This window comes from Oncorhynchus nerka, linkage group LG2 (assembly GCF_034236695.1).
Source record: "Oncorhynchus nerka isolate Pitt River linkage group LG2, Oner_Uvic_2.0, whole genome shotgun sequence".
NCBI lineage: Eukaryota > Metazoa > Chordata > Actinopteri > Salmoniformes > Salmonidae > Oncorhynchus > Oncorhynchus nerka.
Genome location: NC_088397.1, coordinates 54751732 through 54770057, shown reverse-complemented (window position 1 = coordinate 54770057; position 18326 = coordinate 54751732). Strand labels below are relative to the sequence as shown.

General features: G+C 41.2%; 1 protein-coding gene across 3 annotated transcripts in view; it reads right to left on the bottom strand.

The window, feature by feature from the left end:
* LOC115138186 (succinate--CoA ligase [GDP-forming] subunit beta, mitochondrial) overlaps positions 1 to 18272 on the bottom strand; it is a 134971-nt gene extending 116699 nt beyond the window's left edge. Inside the window, exon 1 of one of the 3 annotated variants that reach the window (XM_029674745.2) lies at positions 18139 to 18272. In XM_029674745.2, the coding sequence (XP_029530605.2) occupies positions 18139 to 18255 (117 nt within the window). In that variant the 5' untranslated portion in view covers positions 18256 to 18272. The remainder of the gene's footprint in view (positions 1 to 18138) is intronic. The other 2 variants (XM_065000237.1, XM_065000230.1) reach the window with 2 other exon arrangements.
* Positions 18273 to 18326: the final 54 nt, after the last annotated feature.

Below are 18326 nucleotides of genomic sequence, written 5' to 3'. Positions count from 1 at the left end.
GACTGCCCATTCCATGATCTCGCCATCACGGTTGACAACTCCATTGTGTCCTCCTCCCAGAGCTCTAAGAACCTTGGCGTGATCCTGGACAACACCCTGTCGTTCTCAACTAACATCAAGGCGGTGGCCCGTTCTTGTAGGTTCATGCTCTACAACATCCGCAGAGTACGACCCTGCCTCACACAGGAAGCGGCGCAGGTCCTAATCCAGGCACTTGTCATCTCCCGTCTGGATTACTGCAACTCGCTGTTGGCTGGGCTCCCTGCCTGTGCCATTAAACCCCTACAACTCATCCAGAACGCCGCAGCCCGTCTGGTGTTCAACCTTCCCAAGTTCTCTCACGTCACCCCGCTCCTCCGCTCTCTCCACTGGCTTCCAGTTGAAGCTCGCATCCGCTACAAGACCATGGTGCTTGCCTACGGAGCTGTGAGGGGAACGGCACCTCAGTACCTCCAGGCTCTGATCAGGTCCTACACCCAAACAAGGGCACTGCGTTCATCCACCTCTGGCCTGCTCGCCTCCCTACCACTGAGGAAGTACAGTTCCCGCGCAGCCCAGTCAAAACTGTTCGCTGCTCTGGCCCCCCAATGGTGGAACAAACTCCCTCACGACGCCAGGACAGCGGAGTCAATCACCACCTTCCGGAGACACCTGAAACCCCACCTCTTTCAGGAATACCTAGGATAGGATAAAGTAATCCTTCTCACCCCCCTTAAAAGATTTAGATGCACTATTGTAAAGTGGCTGTTCCACTGGATGTCTTAAGGTGAACGCACCAATTTGTAAGTCGCTCTGGATAAGAGCGTCTGCTAAATGACTTAAATGTAAATGTTAAATGTTAATGTTAGACAGCAAGCTTTAACTTTGAGTCTTTGGTTTAGACATGTCACGTTAATGTTATAATCCCAATCCAGAGGAGTAACATTACGAGTAACAATACAAACCAAATGTCATAGCTAGCTAAAGTTAAGTTAACCAAATAGGTTCAATGTTAGCTAGCAAGCCAGCCATCAAACTCCAGCTGGCTAGCTAACAGCAAGCTTTAACTTGTAATGAAAACAACTTTGACTAAATTAGAAACGTATAATATCTGAAACTGTAGCTAGATTCTTACCCGTATACATGGATGAAAGCGTCACGGCAGACTGCAACCCCTTTCATTAAATAAGACGTCATGTGTCATTTCTGTTTAGTTTGCACAACTTGTTTGGCCAGTTGTATTCCACTGATTTCAAAACTCAGTCAACTTCTTCCGTGACAACGTCCCTGTTAATTGACGTTTCTTCCCCATCACTGTCATCAGATAACTCTACAATGTCTTCAATGAAAATGTTTTTACCTAAATCAGGGATTTCCTCATCGTCTGATTCATTTTCAGAGTCAGAGAGTCCGCATGGAATGATCATCCTCCAGAATGAAGTCCATCACAACTTTTTCCCCACTGACCTTAGTCGATAGCGCCTGATAAATTCAGGGCAGCAACGTTGAGAACAGCAACAACATATTTGCAGTTCTCCATGGCTAATTTAATATCTTTCGAAAACTTCAGTAGAAAGGATTATCTACACATAACGAGCAGCTCATTTTATAGACACAAGATGCTACACCGCAGACCAATCTGAAACTCATCTCTCGGCATGTCCAGCCCACTCATTATCTCAGCCAATCATGGCTAGCGGTAAGGTTACCCACTTTTTCTTTGGCTAAACCAACTAGGCTCGTCATTTAACAACTTTATTCATATTTACAGATGGCATAAAAGTTTCTTATTAAGGCACATGAAAGCTCACATATTCGAGAAGGGATTTCTGCCACAAAAAAAACTACATTTTGATAAAAATATTTATTTAGTTCAAACGGCTCTCCTGTGAAGTCGTGACTTGAGACATACGCCTAGTTTCCTGAATCGAGTCACATTTTGTTATAGCCTTATTCTAAAATTGATTAAATCACTTTTTCCAGAAATCTACACAATACTCCATAATGACAAAGCAAAAAGTTTTGCAAATGTATTAAAAATAAAATCACATTTACATAAGTATTCAGACCCATTACTCAGTACTTTGTTTTAGCACCTTTTGCAGCGATTACAGCCTCGAGTGTTCCTGGGTATGATGCTATGAGCTTTGCACACCTGTATTTGGGGAGTTTCTCCCCTTCTTCTTAGCATATCCTCAAGCTCTGCCAGGTCGGATGGGAAGAGTCACTGCACAGCTACTTTCAGGTCTCTCCAGAGGTCGACCGATTAATCGGAATGGCCGATTAATTAGGTCCGATTTCAACAATCTTAAATCTGTATTTTTGGGTGCCGATTTCTGATTATTAAAAAAATATATATATATATATTTTATTTAACTAGGCAAGTCCGTTAAGAACACATTCTTATTTTCAATGACAACCCACAGTTCCTAGGCAAACTGCCTTGTTCAGCGGCAGAACAACAGATTTTCACCTTGTCAGCCCAGGGGTTCCAATCTTGCAACCGCACAGTTAACTAGTCCAACGCTCTAACCATTGCACTCCACGAGTAGCCTGCCTGTTACACGAATGTAGTAGAATCCAAGGTAAATAACTAGCTAGCATTAAACTTATCTTATAAAAAACAATCAATCCTAATCACTAGTTATAACTACTAATCCAGTTTAGCAGGAAATATTAACCAGGTGAAATAGTGTCATTTCTCTTGCGTTTATTGCACGCAGAGTCAGGGTATATGCAAGTTTGAGGCTTGCCTGGCTCATTGCAAACTAATTTGCCAGAATTTTACGTAATTATGACATACATTGAAGGTTGTGCAATGTAACAAGAATATTTAGACTTAGGGATGCCACCCGTTAGATAAAATATTCCGTATTTCACTGAAATAAACGTTTTGTTTTCGAAATTATAGTTTCCGGATTCGATCATATTAATGCCCAAAGGCTCATATTTCTGTGTGTTATTATATATATATTATAATTAAGTCTGATTTGATAGAGCAGTCTGACTGAGCAGCAGCAGGCCCGTAATCATTCATTCAAACAGCACTTTCGTGCGTTTTGCCAGCAGCTCTTCGCAAGCACAGCGCTGTTTATGACTTCAAGCCTATCAGCCTAATGGCTGGTGTAACCAATGTGAAATGGCTAGCTAGTTAGCTGGGTGTGCGCTAAATACTGTTTCAAACGTCACTCTTTTAGATTTGGAGTAATTATTCCCCTTGCGCTGCAAGGGCCGTGGCTTTTGTGGAGCGGTGGGTAACGATGCTTCGAATGTGAATGTTGTCGATGTGTTCCTGGTTCGAGCCCAGGAAGGGGCGAGGGGGACGGAAGCTATACTGTTACACTGGCAATACTATAGTGCCTATAAGAACATCCAATAGTCAAAGGTATATGAAATGCAAATGGTATATAGAAATAGTCCTATAAATACTACATTAACTACCACTTAAAACCTCTTACCTTGGTATATTGAAGTCTCATGTTAAGGAACCACCAACTTTCATATGTTCTCATTTTCTGAGCAAGAAACTTAACTTCTTGAAGTTAGGGGGCACTATTTTTATGTTTGGAAAAATAACGTTCCCAAAGTAAACGGCCTATTTCTCAGGACCAGATGCTAGAATATGCATATAATTGACAGATTAGGATTGGAAACTAGAGTTTTCTAAACTGTCAAATTATTGTCCGTGAGTATAACAGAACTGATATTGCAGGCGAAACCCTGAGAAAAATCAAACCAGGAAGTGGCTTCTATTTTGAAAACTCCATGTTCCATAGCCTCCCATTGCTCCATTTAAAGGGATATCAACCAGATTCCTTTTCCTATCGCTTCCTCAAGGTGTCAGTCTTCAGACATAGTTTCAGGCTTTTATTTTGAAGAATGAGCGTGAACGACCATATTGCGTAAGCGGAAAGAGAAAGGCGGCCATTGTTACTCCCGGTCCTAGTGAAAAAGCCAGCTTTCCCGGTTGATATATTATCGAATAGATATTTGAAAAACACCCTGAGGATTGATTATAAAAAACGTCTGACATGTTTCTGTGGACATTATGGATATAATTTGGAATTTGTCTGTTATCGTGACCGCTCTTTCCGGTGGATTCCTGGGCATAACGCACCAAACTAACGGCGGTATTTGGATATAAAAAATATCTTTATGGAACTAAAGGAACATTTGTTGTCTAACAGAGTCTCGTGAGTGAAAACGTCCGAAGATCAAAGGTAAACAATTAATTTGATTGCTTTTCTGATTTTCGTGACCAAGTTACCTGATGCTAAGTGTACTTATTGTTTTGTCAAGAGATCGATAAACGTACACAAACGCTTGTATTGCTTTCGCTGTAAAGCATCATTTCAAAATCTGAGACGACAGGTGGATTAACAAAAGGCTATGCTGTGTTTTGCAATATTGCACTTGTGATTTCATGAATATAATATGAATATTTTCTAGTAATATTATTTGACTGTGGCGCTATGCTATTCAGCGTTGCTGATGACAATTATCCCGGATTCGGTATGGGTGGTTCAGAGAGGTTAAACGTTAGCTTTTTTACATGGCACAAATTCAACATTGTTTTTGCATTATTTAAACCAAATTGAACATGTTTAATTATTTATTTGAGGCTAATTTAAGTTAAAATAAGTGTTAATTCAGTATTGTTTTAATTGTCATTATTACAAATGTTGTACAATTATTTATTATAAATAATAATACATTTTTAAATTGGCCAATTAAACGGTATCGACTGTTTTGGTCCTCCAATAAATCTGTATCGGCGTTGAAAAATCATAATCGGTCGACCTCTACTCCAGAGATGTTCGGTCGGGTTCAAGTCCGGGCTCTCGCAGGGCCACTCAAGGCATTTGACTTGTCCCGAAGCCACTGCTCCATTGTCTTGGCTGTGTGCTTAGGGTCGTTGTCCTGTTGAAAGTTGAACCTTCGCCCCAGTCTGAGGTCCTGAGCGCTCTGGAGCAGGCTTTCAGAAAGGATCTCTGTACTTTGCTCATCTTTCCCTCGACCCGGACTAGACCTCCCAGTCCCTGCCACTGAAAAACTCCAAGCAGACTGTCATTTGCCTTTTACTGAGGAGTGGCTTCCGTCTAGCCACTGTACCATAAAGGCCTGATTGGTGGAATGCTGCAGAGATGGTTGTCCTTCTGGAAGGTTCTACAATCTCCACAGAGCAACTCTGGAGCTCTGTCAGAGTGGCCATTGGGTTCTTGGAAACCTCCCTGTCCAAGGCCCTTCTCCGATGGCTCGGTTTGACCAGGTGGCCAGCTCTATGAAGAGTCTTTCTGGTTCCAAACTTCTTCCATTTAAGAATGATGGAGGCCACTGTATTCTTGGAGACCTTCAATGCTGCAGAAATGTTTTTGTACCCTTCCCCAGATCTGTGCCTCGACAAATCAATCATGTCTCGGAGAGCTACGGACAAGTCCTTCGACCTCATGGCTTGGTTTTTGCTCTGACATGCACTATCAAGTGTAGGACCTTACATAGACATCACCTTTCCAAATCACGTCCAATCAATTGAATTTACCACCGGTGGACTCCAAGTTGTAGAAACATCAAGGATGATCAATGGAAACAAGGATGCACCTGAGCTCAATTTCAAGTCTCATAGCAAAGGGTCTGAATACTCAAATAAAACAGATCCCTTATTACCTATTTTTTTTAGATATAAATTTGCAAAAATCCGTTTTTACTTTGTCATTATTGGGTATTGTGTGTAGATTGATGAATATATTTTATAATCCATTTTAGAATAAGGCTGCAACGTAACAAAAGGTGCAAAAAGTCAAGGGGTTTGAATACTTTCCGAAAGCATGTAGGCCTACAAGCTTCACAAGAAAAGTGCATACTCTTGTTGTTTTTATGTCTTTGTTAAACACCACAAAAGTGTTCCTATATATATATATATATGCATGTGTTTAGTCTCTCCCTCTGTGCTCTGAATCTGATAAAGCCAGCCAGACAGCTTCTAGAGGATGTGTCGACAGTTCTGAATCTTTTCTAATACAGTGGCGTCCCTAGATGTCTCCTGGGGTTAAAATTCTCATTAGTAGTCATGGCCAGGCCCTAACCCTTTGAAAAGACTCTGGCTAATTAGCACCAATGGATGGCCTCCCAGTTAATTAACCAGAATGCTCCTTAAGGGGCTTTATCAAATGTTTAAGAAATTAACAAATTGCCAGTTTGCCAATTGTACCGAATTGATTTGTTCCTATTCAGGTTTTGAACTCATGCCCTTTGCCTCTGTTTAGCGAACCATCCGGTTGAGTTTAAAGGGATTTGGAATCCTGATTCACTTACCAAGACCAGAACCCGGAATATGGATAGACACTGCACTTAGATTTGTTATAAAAATCATTGCTTGTCCTGATTGCAGTCAAATGTTTTCCAGCTAATGAGGGGGTAGTTTGCTATTAGTTCTGACTCATAAAGATGGGCTGTATTGTAATTAGACAGCCACTGCATACTAGTTAGCAGTGATGGAGGCGACCCTGAAATAAGGGGCAGAAAGGCAGCGTAAACAGGCCAATGTGAATCATCTGTAAATCCTCACATATAAACAAACCATGTAGTGATATCACGCACGATGAAGCATTAGGCCTAGTAGCTTAATTCAGATCAGCATTTATTCTGAAAAAACAGACGTATAGTCCCTTCAAACGAATGGACTAATTAAATGTTGATGACAGAACACCCACAGTTTTCCTGTCATTGCACATTGTACCAAATGGTAGGTTGGACCTCACTTTGTGAGCAGAAAGACACAAATGTATGCGTTCATCTACAAAGCCATTTTGGGTAACCTCCCTATTTACCTCTGTAGTCTGGTCTCTTTCACCACCAGCAGTTACCATACCCAGTCTGCTAGGTGGTTGCAACTAAGTCCCCAGGACATTTACAGTATTAGGCAAGACTGCCTTCTCTTCTTGTGCACCAGACGCATGGAATAGTCTACAATCCATGCTTCATCTAGATATGTTAGTGCCAGTGAATGAATTTAAAATATTGATGGGAGATGCTAAATGCTTTTTTTTAGGCTGGATCATGTTGTATGTTTTAACTATGTAATGTACTGATTGTTGCTGCTTACTTGGCCAGGTCTCCCTTGAAAGAGACTCTGGGTCTCAATGGGCTTTCCCTTGTAAAATAAGAGTCAAACTCTGTTTGAACAGAATGGACCCAACAGAACCTTTTACTCTCTCTGTACTGTAGTTACTTCCTTGTTTCTTCTACAACATCCTCAATAGGGCTGGGAATTTCCAGGGAGCTCCCAATACAATATTATCACGATACTTACGTGCTGATACGATATTGCAATTCTCACAATACTATATGTATTGTGATACAATACTGTGATTTTGAGATTCGATGTTCCAAACACATTGCTCACGATATGTCTGCAGCAGATGGACACAAAAAAGCAATGAGAAAACATGTTGTTTTGATCAGTCATGGAAATTAGTGCTGAAAACTAATTGGCTCCCTATTTAAAAAAAGACTGAGAACAAGCTATGAAGGAAAAATACTGGGGTTTTGGTGCAGCCAACTACACAAAAATATTACAATATTGCCAAGACTATACGATGTGTCAAAAATAATATCCCGATATGCAACTACTTTTCCCCCCCCGTCACTAATCACCACTGTCCTTTCTCAGTTGATCTCGCCCTTGCCATTCTAAAGACATGTCGTTTAAGTCCTTGGCCTGTGTAAGCCAAGGTCATGTCCTGGCCATGACAGGAATTAGAGGAGATCTGGAGGAGGCTCCATTAACCTCTTGCCTCTACTTGGGACGCTTGCGTCCCAACTAGAGCTCTGGAAATGCAAATGCGCTACGCTAAATGCTAATAGTATTAGTTAAAACTCAAAAGTTCATTAAAATACACATGCAGGGTATCAAATTAAAGCTACACTCGTTGTGAATCCGGGCAACAAGTCCGATTTTTAAAATGCTTTTCGGCGACAGCATGAGAAGCTATTATCTGATAGCATGCACCAATACACTACAACAGAAAAGCACAGCAGGGGACGTAAACAAAATAATTAGCATTTCGGCGTTACACAAACCGCACAATAAAATAGAAAACAGTCATTACCTTTCACCATCTTCTTTGTTGGCACTCCTAGATGTCCCATAAACACTATTGGGTCTTTATTTCGATTAAATCGGGCCATATAAAGCCAAGATATCGTTATATGTAGACTGTGTGATAAACAAAAAAACAGCGATTTCACAACGTAACGTCATTTTTTAAAATTCAAAAGTAGACGATAAACTTTCACAAAACACTTCAAATACGTTTGTAATGCTACTTTAGGTATTAGTAAACGTTAATAAGCGATAAAAAATCATCCGTAGGCGATGTAAATATCATTAGCTGTCGTCTTGGAAAAAATTTCAGGAGAGAGCTCTTCCGAATGATCTGGGCGGAGACCGGAGGTAAGCGGTGCCCCTGTTTCGGTTCAACCAAGAATCAAAGATGATTCAATTCACAAGACTCTAGACAACATGGGGATGCTGTGGGAGTTGAATGCTCGGTCTTATCTAATTCGGCTCACTGTTAACAATTGCTGGAAGTGGCGCAAGGATATTTATTTCCATTTTCTGTGATCAGGTTTTCCTGCGCTTTCCGATGTAACGCACGTTATGTAATAGCCACAGTCGTGATTTAACCAGTTTTAAAAACGTCCGAGGGTTTCCTATCCACACATTCTAACCATATGAACGTACTATATTCCTGGCATGAGTAGCAGGGCGCTGAAATGTTGCGCGATTTTTAACAAAATGTTCAAAAAAGTAGAGGGTCGACTGAAGAGGTTAAGCCATGGTGGAAGGCGTGAACCATGACGTCTGCCTGTTTGGGATGGGAGCAGTGTTGTGGTAGAGAGGGGGAACAAAGGTGAGGCAGGAGTAGTGGAGCATGGCTACAGGATTTAGATCACGGAGATTTGCATCAATCGGCAATGTGAGGCACAGGAGGGCCTAATCTGCTGCAGACAGGCTTAGCGGGAGAACAAACTCAAGACTCTGGGTGTCCAGATAGGATGATTAGCATAGTTATTAAGAGACGTCATAGGGAGATGTAATTGCAGGTGTCAGGTCATGAGGGAAGGTAAGACTGAGGAAAGATGTTTGGATGCTCAGTCTGTCAAAGTGCACTCTCATACTGGGATGACTTGTGCAGGACGTGGGAGCTACGGAAGTGTGAACATTTGACCATTGTTGCAAGAGTAATAGATGTAGGCCTAGTGAAGGTCAATGCCCTACAGTAGCCTATATCCTGATTTTATTTTTTACAATATTGCTCTTTATTCTTCCATTTCAACTGCTGCCGTTTCCTAATTATCATCAGTGAAGAACTGAATTGACTGGATTGGTATGAGTGCATTCCTTCATTACATTCTTGCTTTGGAGGCTGCCAAATTCAGAATGATCGCAGCCCTTCTAAATTATTGAAAAGGCCTAAACACCTCTTATGAGCTACAGAAATGGCTATTAACCTTGGCGAAATTATATTCAAATCCAGTTATAGCTAACTTGGTCTACTGTATCCCCCACGGGAAGGAAATGTAAATGTGCTCTTGCTGTAGACAGATGGGAAAACCGCCTGACTTTTGAAGTTCCAGCAACCAGAGTCGTCGCAGCCCCCACCCCCTCGCTAAAATATTCAGAACAGAGTCTCATTGAGCGCCTCTTTCGCTACAGAATCCCACTCACAACGCTGACGTTGGGCTGAGGCTGGTTAGTACTACGGGCCAAGAGCTGTGAAATATTTTTTTTTTGCAAATGTTCAAATTCAGCACAGTGTGGCAACAGTAAAAAAAAAAAAAAAATTAAAAGCCAGAGGATTATCTCGCTGTGCAGACAAGAATTTGGGAGATTGATTTATGAGGAGAAAAAAAACCACCCATAACTTTCTCTCCCCCACATTCCCCATCTGAAATATTTTGATCTCCTACGCATTGTTATTGACAAATCATTGGAAATTGAATTCCCTGTGGAGCAGATGACTGTCATAGCCGATGAGACTCCATTGTGACTCTACCTGCCAGTCAGTCAGTCATCTTGAACGGGCTCTGATACTGTGCCACAGACAACAGCCTCCTGGATCGTTACTCTTATCACGTCGGCAGCGGGCCCATAAGAGAGAGAGGGTATCAAAACCAGGTGCTACAGCCAGGAAACTTAGATTAGAAGTTCTGCATAAATTTACCACTGGGGTAGAATAGCGGTGCTGAAGTCAGTGCGCGTGTGCCGTCACTGAGTAAAAATATTAATTGTTTGGATTGCTGGCAGACATCCAGGGCCCTGCAGATTGCGCTGAGGCTCGCATGTAGATGAGGTGTGAACACAAGGAGAGGCTGAAAGGAAGGTGGGGGTGCTTAAACCCTGAAGCTGAGGGAAATTAACACACCCATCTAGGCTAGAATCTGGAGGCAAAAAGGCTGTTGAGCTCAGCAAATCTTGATATCTCAATAACACAAGGGTAAGAGAAAATACTACAATATATCTAATGCTATCCAATTGAATCTAGTTACTTCCTTTATCACATGCACACTGGAAACTCTGGTTACTAGCATCTTCAAAATTGAAAGTTTTTTTCAATATAAAGATGTGCAATGTAATACAACTTGGCAGTGTGCTTTTTCATTATCCGAAGCCTTCTTCCAGATAGCTGTAGTAGCTAGGGACTGTCTCATTATACCAACGAGATGAAAATATATGCTTACTTAGCACCATACACAGAATACCAAACTAGATTTTCAAGCAGCAAGTACCCATGTGTGAGTAGGGGGGATGGTCTTCTGCTCTTGCTAAGAGTGTTCGAGTTAGCCTAGTCGTGGGAGGGAGAGATACAGTAACTGTGTCCAGGGCTTCAGGCAGATAATGTGGGTAGAAGTAGGTACCAGGGAAACTGTGCACTCTGTGCATATCACCTCTGAGTAAAGGGAAATAATGCTGATTACATTGATCATAATAGAAATGATGCCCGCAGACAAATGCTTTGAAAGGCTGGTCATGGCTCACATCCCAGACACCCTGTGGGCACAATATAATCTGAAATACAAACAAAAAACAAATGCATCCAACAAGTTTGTAAAGTCACAAGGTTGATGTAATCATTGTGTGCTAAGAATATGGGACCAAAGTGCTGGAGTACAGATCCAAAACACCAATTTTCACTGCCCCAATATTTGTGAAGCTCACCATATGTTTAGTCTACTTTAGCAACAGCAATATAACTTTCAGTATAGACATTGTGGCCAATACGAATAGTCCAATAAAGCACTCAGCGACCTTCAAACTGTGACCCCAAATAGCCCATACTAGTAATTTCTCATAAAACCCAGACAAAACAAATGTATCCATAGAATAGTCCTTTGGAGGAAGTGTTGACACATCTGTAAACATTTGTATCCAAAAGCATAATTGAGAAATAATTCGTAAAAGTTGGCATATTTATGACATTTTGGCTTTACCCAGGCCTCCTTTAAGACTCTAATATGTTTCACATGAAGCTTTACTGCTCTGTAATATGAGTAGTATTTCATTTCTATAACATTTTGTACAATTTATGAATTCAAAATAACAATTTATTGTTTCAATGTATTGTTGAACATACTCAGCAAAAAAAAAAGTCTCTCACTGTCAACTGAGTTTATTTTCAGCAAACTTAACATGTAAATATTTGTATGAACATAAGATTCAACAACTGAGACATGAACTGAACAAGTTCCACAGACCTGTGACTAACAGAAATTGAATAATGTGTCCCTGAACAAAGGGGGGTCAAAATCAAAAGTAAGTCAGTATCTGGTGTGGCCACCAGCTGCATTAAGTATTGCAGTGCATATCCTCATGGACTGCAACAGATTTGCACATTCTTGCTGTGAGATGTCACCCCACTCTTCCAGCAAGGCACCTGCAAGTTCAGACATTTCTGGGGTGAATGGCTCTAGCACTCACCCTCCGATCCAACAGGTCCCAGACGTGTTCAATGTGATTGAGATCCGGGCTCTTCGCTGGCCATGGCAGAACACTGACATTCCGGTCTTGCAGGAAATCACGCACAGAACGAGCAGTATGGCTGGTGGCATTGTCATGCTGGAAGGTCATGTCAGGATGAGCCTGCAGGAAGTGTACCACATGAGGGAGGAGGATGTCTTCCATGTAACGCAAAGCGTTGAGATTGTGCTTGTTGTCATTGCAGGCAGTCTGATGCTGTGACCCTCCACCTCCAAATCGATCCCGCTCCAGAGTACAGGCCTTGGTGTAACGCTCATTGCTTCGACGATAAAATCACCCCTGGTGAGACAAAACCGCGACTCGTCAGTGAAGAGCACTTTTTGCCAGTCCTGACTGGTCCAGCGACGGTGGGTTTGTGCCCATAGGCTACGTTGTTGCCGGTGATGTCTGGTGAGGACCTGCCTTACAACAGCCCTACAAGCCCTCAGTCCAGCCTCTCTCAGCCTATTGCATACAGTCTGAGCACTGACGGAGGGATTGTGCCTTCCTGGTGTAACTCGAGCGGTTGTTGTTGCCATCCTGTACCTGTCCTGGAGGTGTGATGATCGGATGTACCAATTCTGTGCAGGTGTTGTTACATGTGGTCTGTCACTGCGAGGAGACGATCAGTTGCCCGTCCTGTCCCCTGTAGCGCTGTCTTAGGCGTCTCACAGTACAGACATTGCAATTTATTGCCCTGCTACATCTGCAGTCCTCATGCCTCTTTGCAGCATGCCTAAAGCACGTTCACACAGATTAGCAGGGACCCTGGGCATCTTTCTTTTGGTGTTTTTCAGAGTCAGTAGAAAGGCCTCTTTAGTGTCATAAATCTTCAGAACTGTGACCTTAATTGCCTACCGTCTTGTAAACTGTTAGTGTCTTAATGACCGTTCATTAATTGTTTATGGTTCATTGAACAAGCATGTGAAACAGTGTTAAACTCTTTACAATGAAGATCTGTGAAGTTATTTGGATTTTTACGAATTATCTTTGAAAAGACGGTTTCTTTTCTTGCTGAGTTTAATATACTCTACGGGCATATCAAAGTTCCAGAATGGTATCTCTGCTAATTTTAAAAAGGTATGGCCCATTTTATACAGAGAAAATGACATATTATTTTTGTTTTTAAATCACAATGTAAGAAAATCATAGCCCTTCATTTACTTGCATCATTGCACATCCTGCAAACCACCAGCAGAGGGCAACTATTTTGAATCCATTTCACTGCTACTTTGATATGCCCGTAGAGTGTATAATCCCTTTAACAGGCAGCTCAACCGGGCAGTTGAGCTAATTTTGACAACCAATCTTAAAAATTAAAACGCATTAATTTTATTAGGCATATTTAGTAATCTCAACCGATGTAATTTAGTAAAATGATCAGGTGGTTTTCATTATCGGAATCCAGTATTTTTTTAAACAAACATTCAAAAATGGTTGAAAACCAGGACGTGAACGTTTGGTTTTTCTAACATCACACATTTCAGTACTATTTGTATATAAAATGGAAATTACAGGCCTATAATAAAACTCAAACAATTTTGGAATTAAATTAAAATGTTAGGAACTCTTGGGGGAAAAAATGCTCTACAAGGTGGTTGAGTTGCCCATTTAAGGGAAAGAAATTTAGTCAAAGCTAGCAATTATGGACAAATTGTTATAGGATTTTTTTGGTCTGCAAATGGTAAATATTAATATATTTTTTAAATTCCATCTGCCTGTTATCTTCAATATGTTTCACAATATTATTCAGTCATGTAATTTTACAGATAAGTTGGGCTGTTCCCGACAAAAAAAGATATTGGTCTACTAAAATCAGTCTGTTCTTTCGACCAATCGATTGGTTTACATTTTTAAAAGTATTTTTCCATATACAGCGCATTTTCCTCAATCTACTCACAATACCCTGTTAGGACACTAGAGAAGCTTTAACCAAGTTTAGTTATTCCCAAAGGTTCTGTACAGCTGTAATTCAGACAGCAAAACATTTCTTACCACCACAGTTATAGATCCCACTTAAGACACTCCTTCTCTCCCATCCTTACATATTATGGTTCTACAGGAAGGTAACCGGATACTAAACCCTTATTACTCCCTTAAGGGAATCTGTCCTCAGCCACTCATTCCCCTAATCCAGATGTCCATCCGTCTCAACACGTTGCTCTCCTCTCGTCCACCCAACACATTCGAAAGCCTTGGGTCTTCCTTCAGTGAACCATTAACTTCTGACATGAAACCCAGTCTCTTTCACTCAATGTTTCTTTCCAATTATTTATTTAACATCGCAAAGTTCAAAGTTTAGCCGATTCCAACACCCCATAATGACAAAGAAAAAGCAGGTATTAGGAAATGTTTGCCTTTATTTACATAAGTATTCCGGCCCTTTGCTATGAGACTTGAAATTGAGCTTGTGTATCCTGTTTCCAATTATCATCCTTGAGATGTTTCTACAACTTGATTGGATTCCACCTGTGGTAAATTCAATTGATTAGGCAAGATTTGGAAAGGCACACACTTGTCGATATAAGGTCTCAGTTGATATGGCTTGGTTTTCGCTCTGACATGCACCGAGGTCAAAGGAATTGTCCATACAGCTCCAAGACAGGATTGTGTCGAGGCAATCTGGGGTATCTGGGGAAGGATACCAAAAACTGCCTGCAGCATTGAAGGTCCGCTACAAGACCATGGTGCTTGCCTACGGAGCTGTGAGGGGAACGGCACCTCAGTACCTCCAGGCTCTGATCAGGCCCTACACCCAAACAAGGGCACTGCGTTCATCCACCTCTGGCCTGCTCGCCTCCCTACCACTGAGGAAGTACAGTTCCCGCTCAGCCCAGTCAAAACTGTTCGCTGCTCTGGCCCCCCAATGGTGGAACAAACTCCCTCACGACGCCAGGACAGCGGAGTCAATCACCACCTTCCGGAGACACCTGAAACCCCACCTCTTTCAGGAATACCTAGGATAGGATAACGTAATCCCTCTCACCCCCCTTAAAAGATTTAGATGCACTACTGTTCCACTGGATGTCATAAGGTGAATGCACCAATTTGTAAGTCGCTCTGGATAAGAGCGTCTGCTAAATGACTTAAATGTAAATGTAATGTAAATGTCCAAGAACACCGTGGCCTCCATTATTCTTAAATGAAAGGAGTTTGGAACCACCAAGACTCTTCCTAGAGCTGGCTGCCCGGCCAAACTGAGCAATCGGGGGTGAAGGGCCTTGGTCAGGGAGGAGACCAAGAACCCAATGGTCACTCTGACAGAGTTCCAGAGTTCCTCTGTGGGGGAGAACGTTCCAGAAGGACAACCATCTTTGCAGCACTCCACCAAACAGGTTTTTGTGGTAGATGGCCAGATGGAAGCCACTCCTCAGTAAAAGGCACATGACAGCCCGCTTGAAGTTTGCCAAATGGAACCTAAAGGACTCTCAGAAACAAGATTGAACGCTTTGGCCTGAATGCCAAGCATCACGTCAGGAGGAAACCTGGCACCATTCCTACGGTGAAGCATGGCGGCGGTGGCAGCATCATGCTGTGTTGATGTTTTTCAGCAGCAGGTACTGGGAGACTAGTAAGGATTGACGCAAAGAGGAACAGAGCAAAGTACATTGAGATTATTGATGAAAACCAGCGTTCGGGACATCAGACTGGGGCGAAGGTTCACCTTCCATCAGGACAACAACCCAAAGCACACAGCCAAGACAACGCGGGAATGGCTTCAGGACAAGTCTCCGAATGTCCTTGAGTGGACCAGCCAGAGCCCGGACTTGAACCCTATCGAACAACTGGAGAGACCTGAAAATAACTGTGCGGCGACGCTGCCCATCCAACCAAACAGAGCTTGAGAGAATCTGCAGAGATTGGGAGAAATTCCCCAAATACAGGTGTGCCTGTTTGTAGAAGACTCGGCTGTAATCGCTTCCAAAATGTGTTTCAACAAAGTACTGAGTAAAGGGTCTGAATACTTATGTAAATGAGATATTTAAAAAATAAAAATGTAATTATACATTTGCAAAAAAATCTAAACTGTTTTTGCTTTGTCATTATGGGGTATTGTGTGTAGCTGGATGAGTAAAAAAAACTAATACATTTTAGAATGAGGCTGTAACGTAAAATGTGGAAAAAGTAAAGGGATCTGAATACTTTTCGAATGCACTGTGTATGTATGTGTATGATATATATATATACCATTTATGCTCAATTATGGGGTCAGCCATAATTATGAGCATGTAAACATGTTAATTTACATTAATATTTTGACAACTTATTTTATTCATATTTGATATCAGTCATTACCTATGCCGGTCTTCAATTTATAAAGGAAGCAGACAATGTTAATTAAAATGCATACTTTTTTATCATTATTTAAAAAGTCTTTGCAAATTTCAATACAAAATTAGTTTACCCTAACTGGGCAACTCAACCGGCTGTTTGAGATGTGTTACCCAATTTTAAGTCATGCAAATGTATTTATTTTTGGCCTATTAATTAGGGCTAAATAAAAAACGTTTCAGCCCAAACAAAATGTTGTCTATGTACTTCTGTGTGCCAGTTAAAGGGTTTTTAATTAGACAAAAAAATAATAATAATAATCATGTTTCTATTTTTCAATATTCATGAATTAAAAGGTTTACTCAGCGATATGAAGTAGACTGCATAGTGGGTCAATTTCCGCAAAACAACATCTACGCGAGGCTCAACATCTACGCTGTTTTGATGCCCTGGCTACCACGCTGTGAACAGTTAAACGCCCGTGCAGATACTGTGTGAGAGTGAAGTGTTGCATCTCACTCATCATAATATCTCCGGTGTTGCTTGTGGCCACGTCTAGCTTTAATGTAAAAAAAAAAAAGTTTTTAAAAAGTTATTCAAATCAAAATATGACATATTAGAGCAAGCGGTAAAGCTTCATATGACACCAATGTTTTCTTTGTAGCACCTACATATTAAACACTGGAGTTAATGGAGTCCTGTGTAAGACCAAAAATGTAATAAATATTCTTAACTATTATAACTTATGAATTATTTCTCAATTATGCTTTTAGATACAAATGTCATATGTCAACCATCCAGCGTGAATCTTTTTTTGTCTGGGTTTTGTGAGGAATCACTCATAATACTTTCAAAAACATGTTCTTCACAACGACATAACACTGCTGTAGTACAGAGGACATTAGCTACTACTGTCAGTATATTTCATGGTGGTTTGGAAAGAGTAAACAAAGACATCCAGCCACATCCACTCCCAAGTTAATCTTTATCCCCAGGTGTCACTGACAAACTGCTACAACTGTGCAAACCCCAAAACATCTGCCATGGTGCCCAAAGTTCAAATTCATAGAATCTATTTAGCAACATTAAAACGTTATCTACATTAATTATAAAGCTTAAAGTGCAAATAGCACTGACCTTTGAACTATTACCACATCTTGAAAGCTGACATTACTATTAAACACTTATGTCAGCATTTTAGTCAGTCAACTAGGGTCAAAGGTTGCATAGTGAATTATCACAGGAAAAACAGAGGTCAGTCAATGACATTTTGGTTTTATACTCGATGCACCTCCGTGACTTTTTACATGATCAGCCTTGCAAAACAACTAGCTCAAAATGTTTCCACGCAAATATACCTAATTATTAGCTATTCTGTTGTCAATGACACAATACTCAATTCAGCACTACAGTTTTACCACTGCAACAATAGCGATCCAGCACAATGACACAATATATAGTATCTATTCAAATCGCCATTTAAAAAATTACCAAGCTGATTGGATAAAGGTACTTTTATCTAGGTGGCTCTAACGTTGCACTACACAAGGACAGTTAAGACAAACGCATGCAGATCTTGTGATGGAAATCAAATATGACAGTGCTGATGTCGTGTTCGAATAATAGTTGTCTTCTTTTGAAAGTGTTTTATGAAATGTCATTATTTATCTCGCCGTTGGTAAAGATAATGGACTGGACACGCTCATCAGCGAGCTGTTTCTCAACTTTAAGCTGTCCGTTTCTGGCTACAGCTGCCAGGCTGGCAAGCTCAAGACCTGTCGGTGACAATGACAGCGAATGCACTACACTGGAACCAGCCATTATAACATCAGAAGCATATTGTGAACATTTATAAATTCTGTCGGTACCTTGAATTTGTCAAGAAACAAGTGCTTGGCGCTTGCTCCACGTAGTCCTCTCGCTACAGTCTGGGATACGATGGATGCCGCCATGTTGACGCGGAAAAGATCACTGTGAAGGACCATGTGCGCGCAATCTGACCGGTGATAGGGAGGCTGGCGGAAGTGGGCGTTGCAAAAATATTCAACCGAGAAGG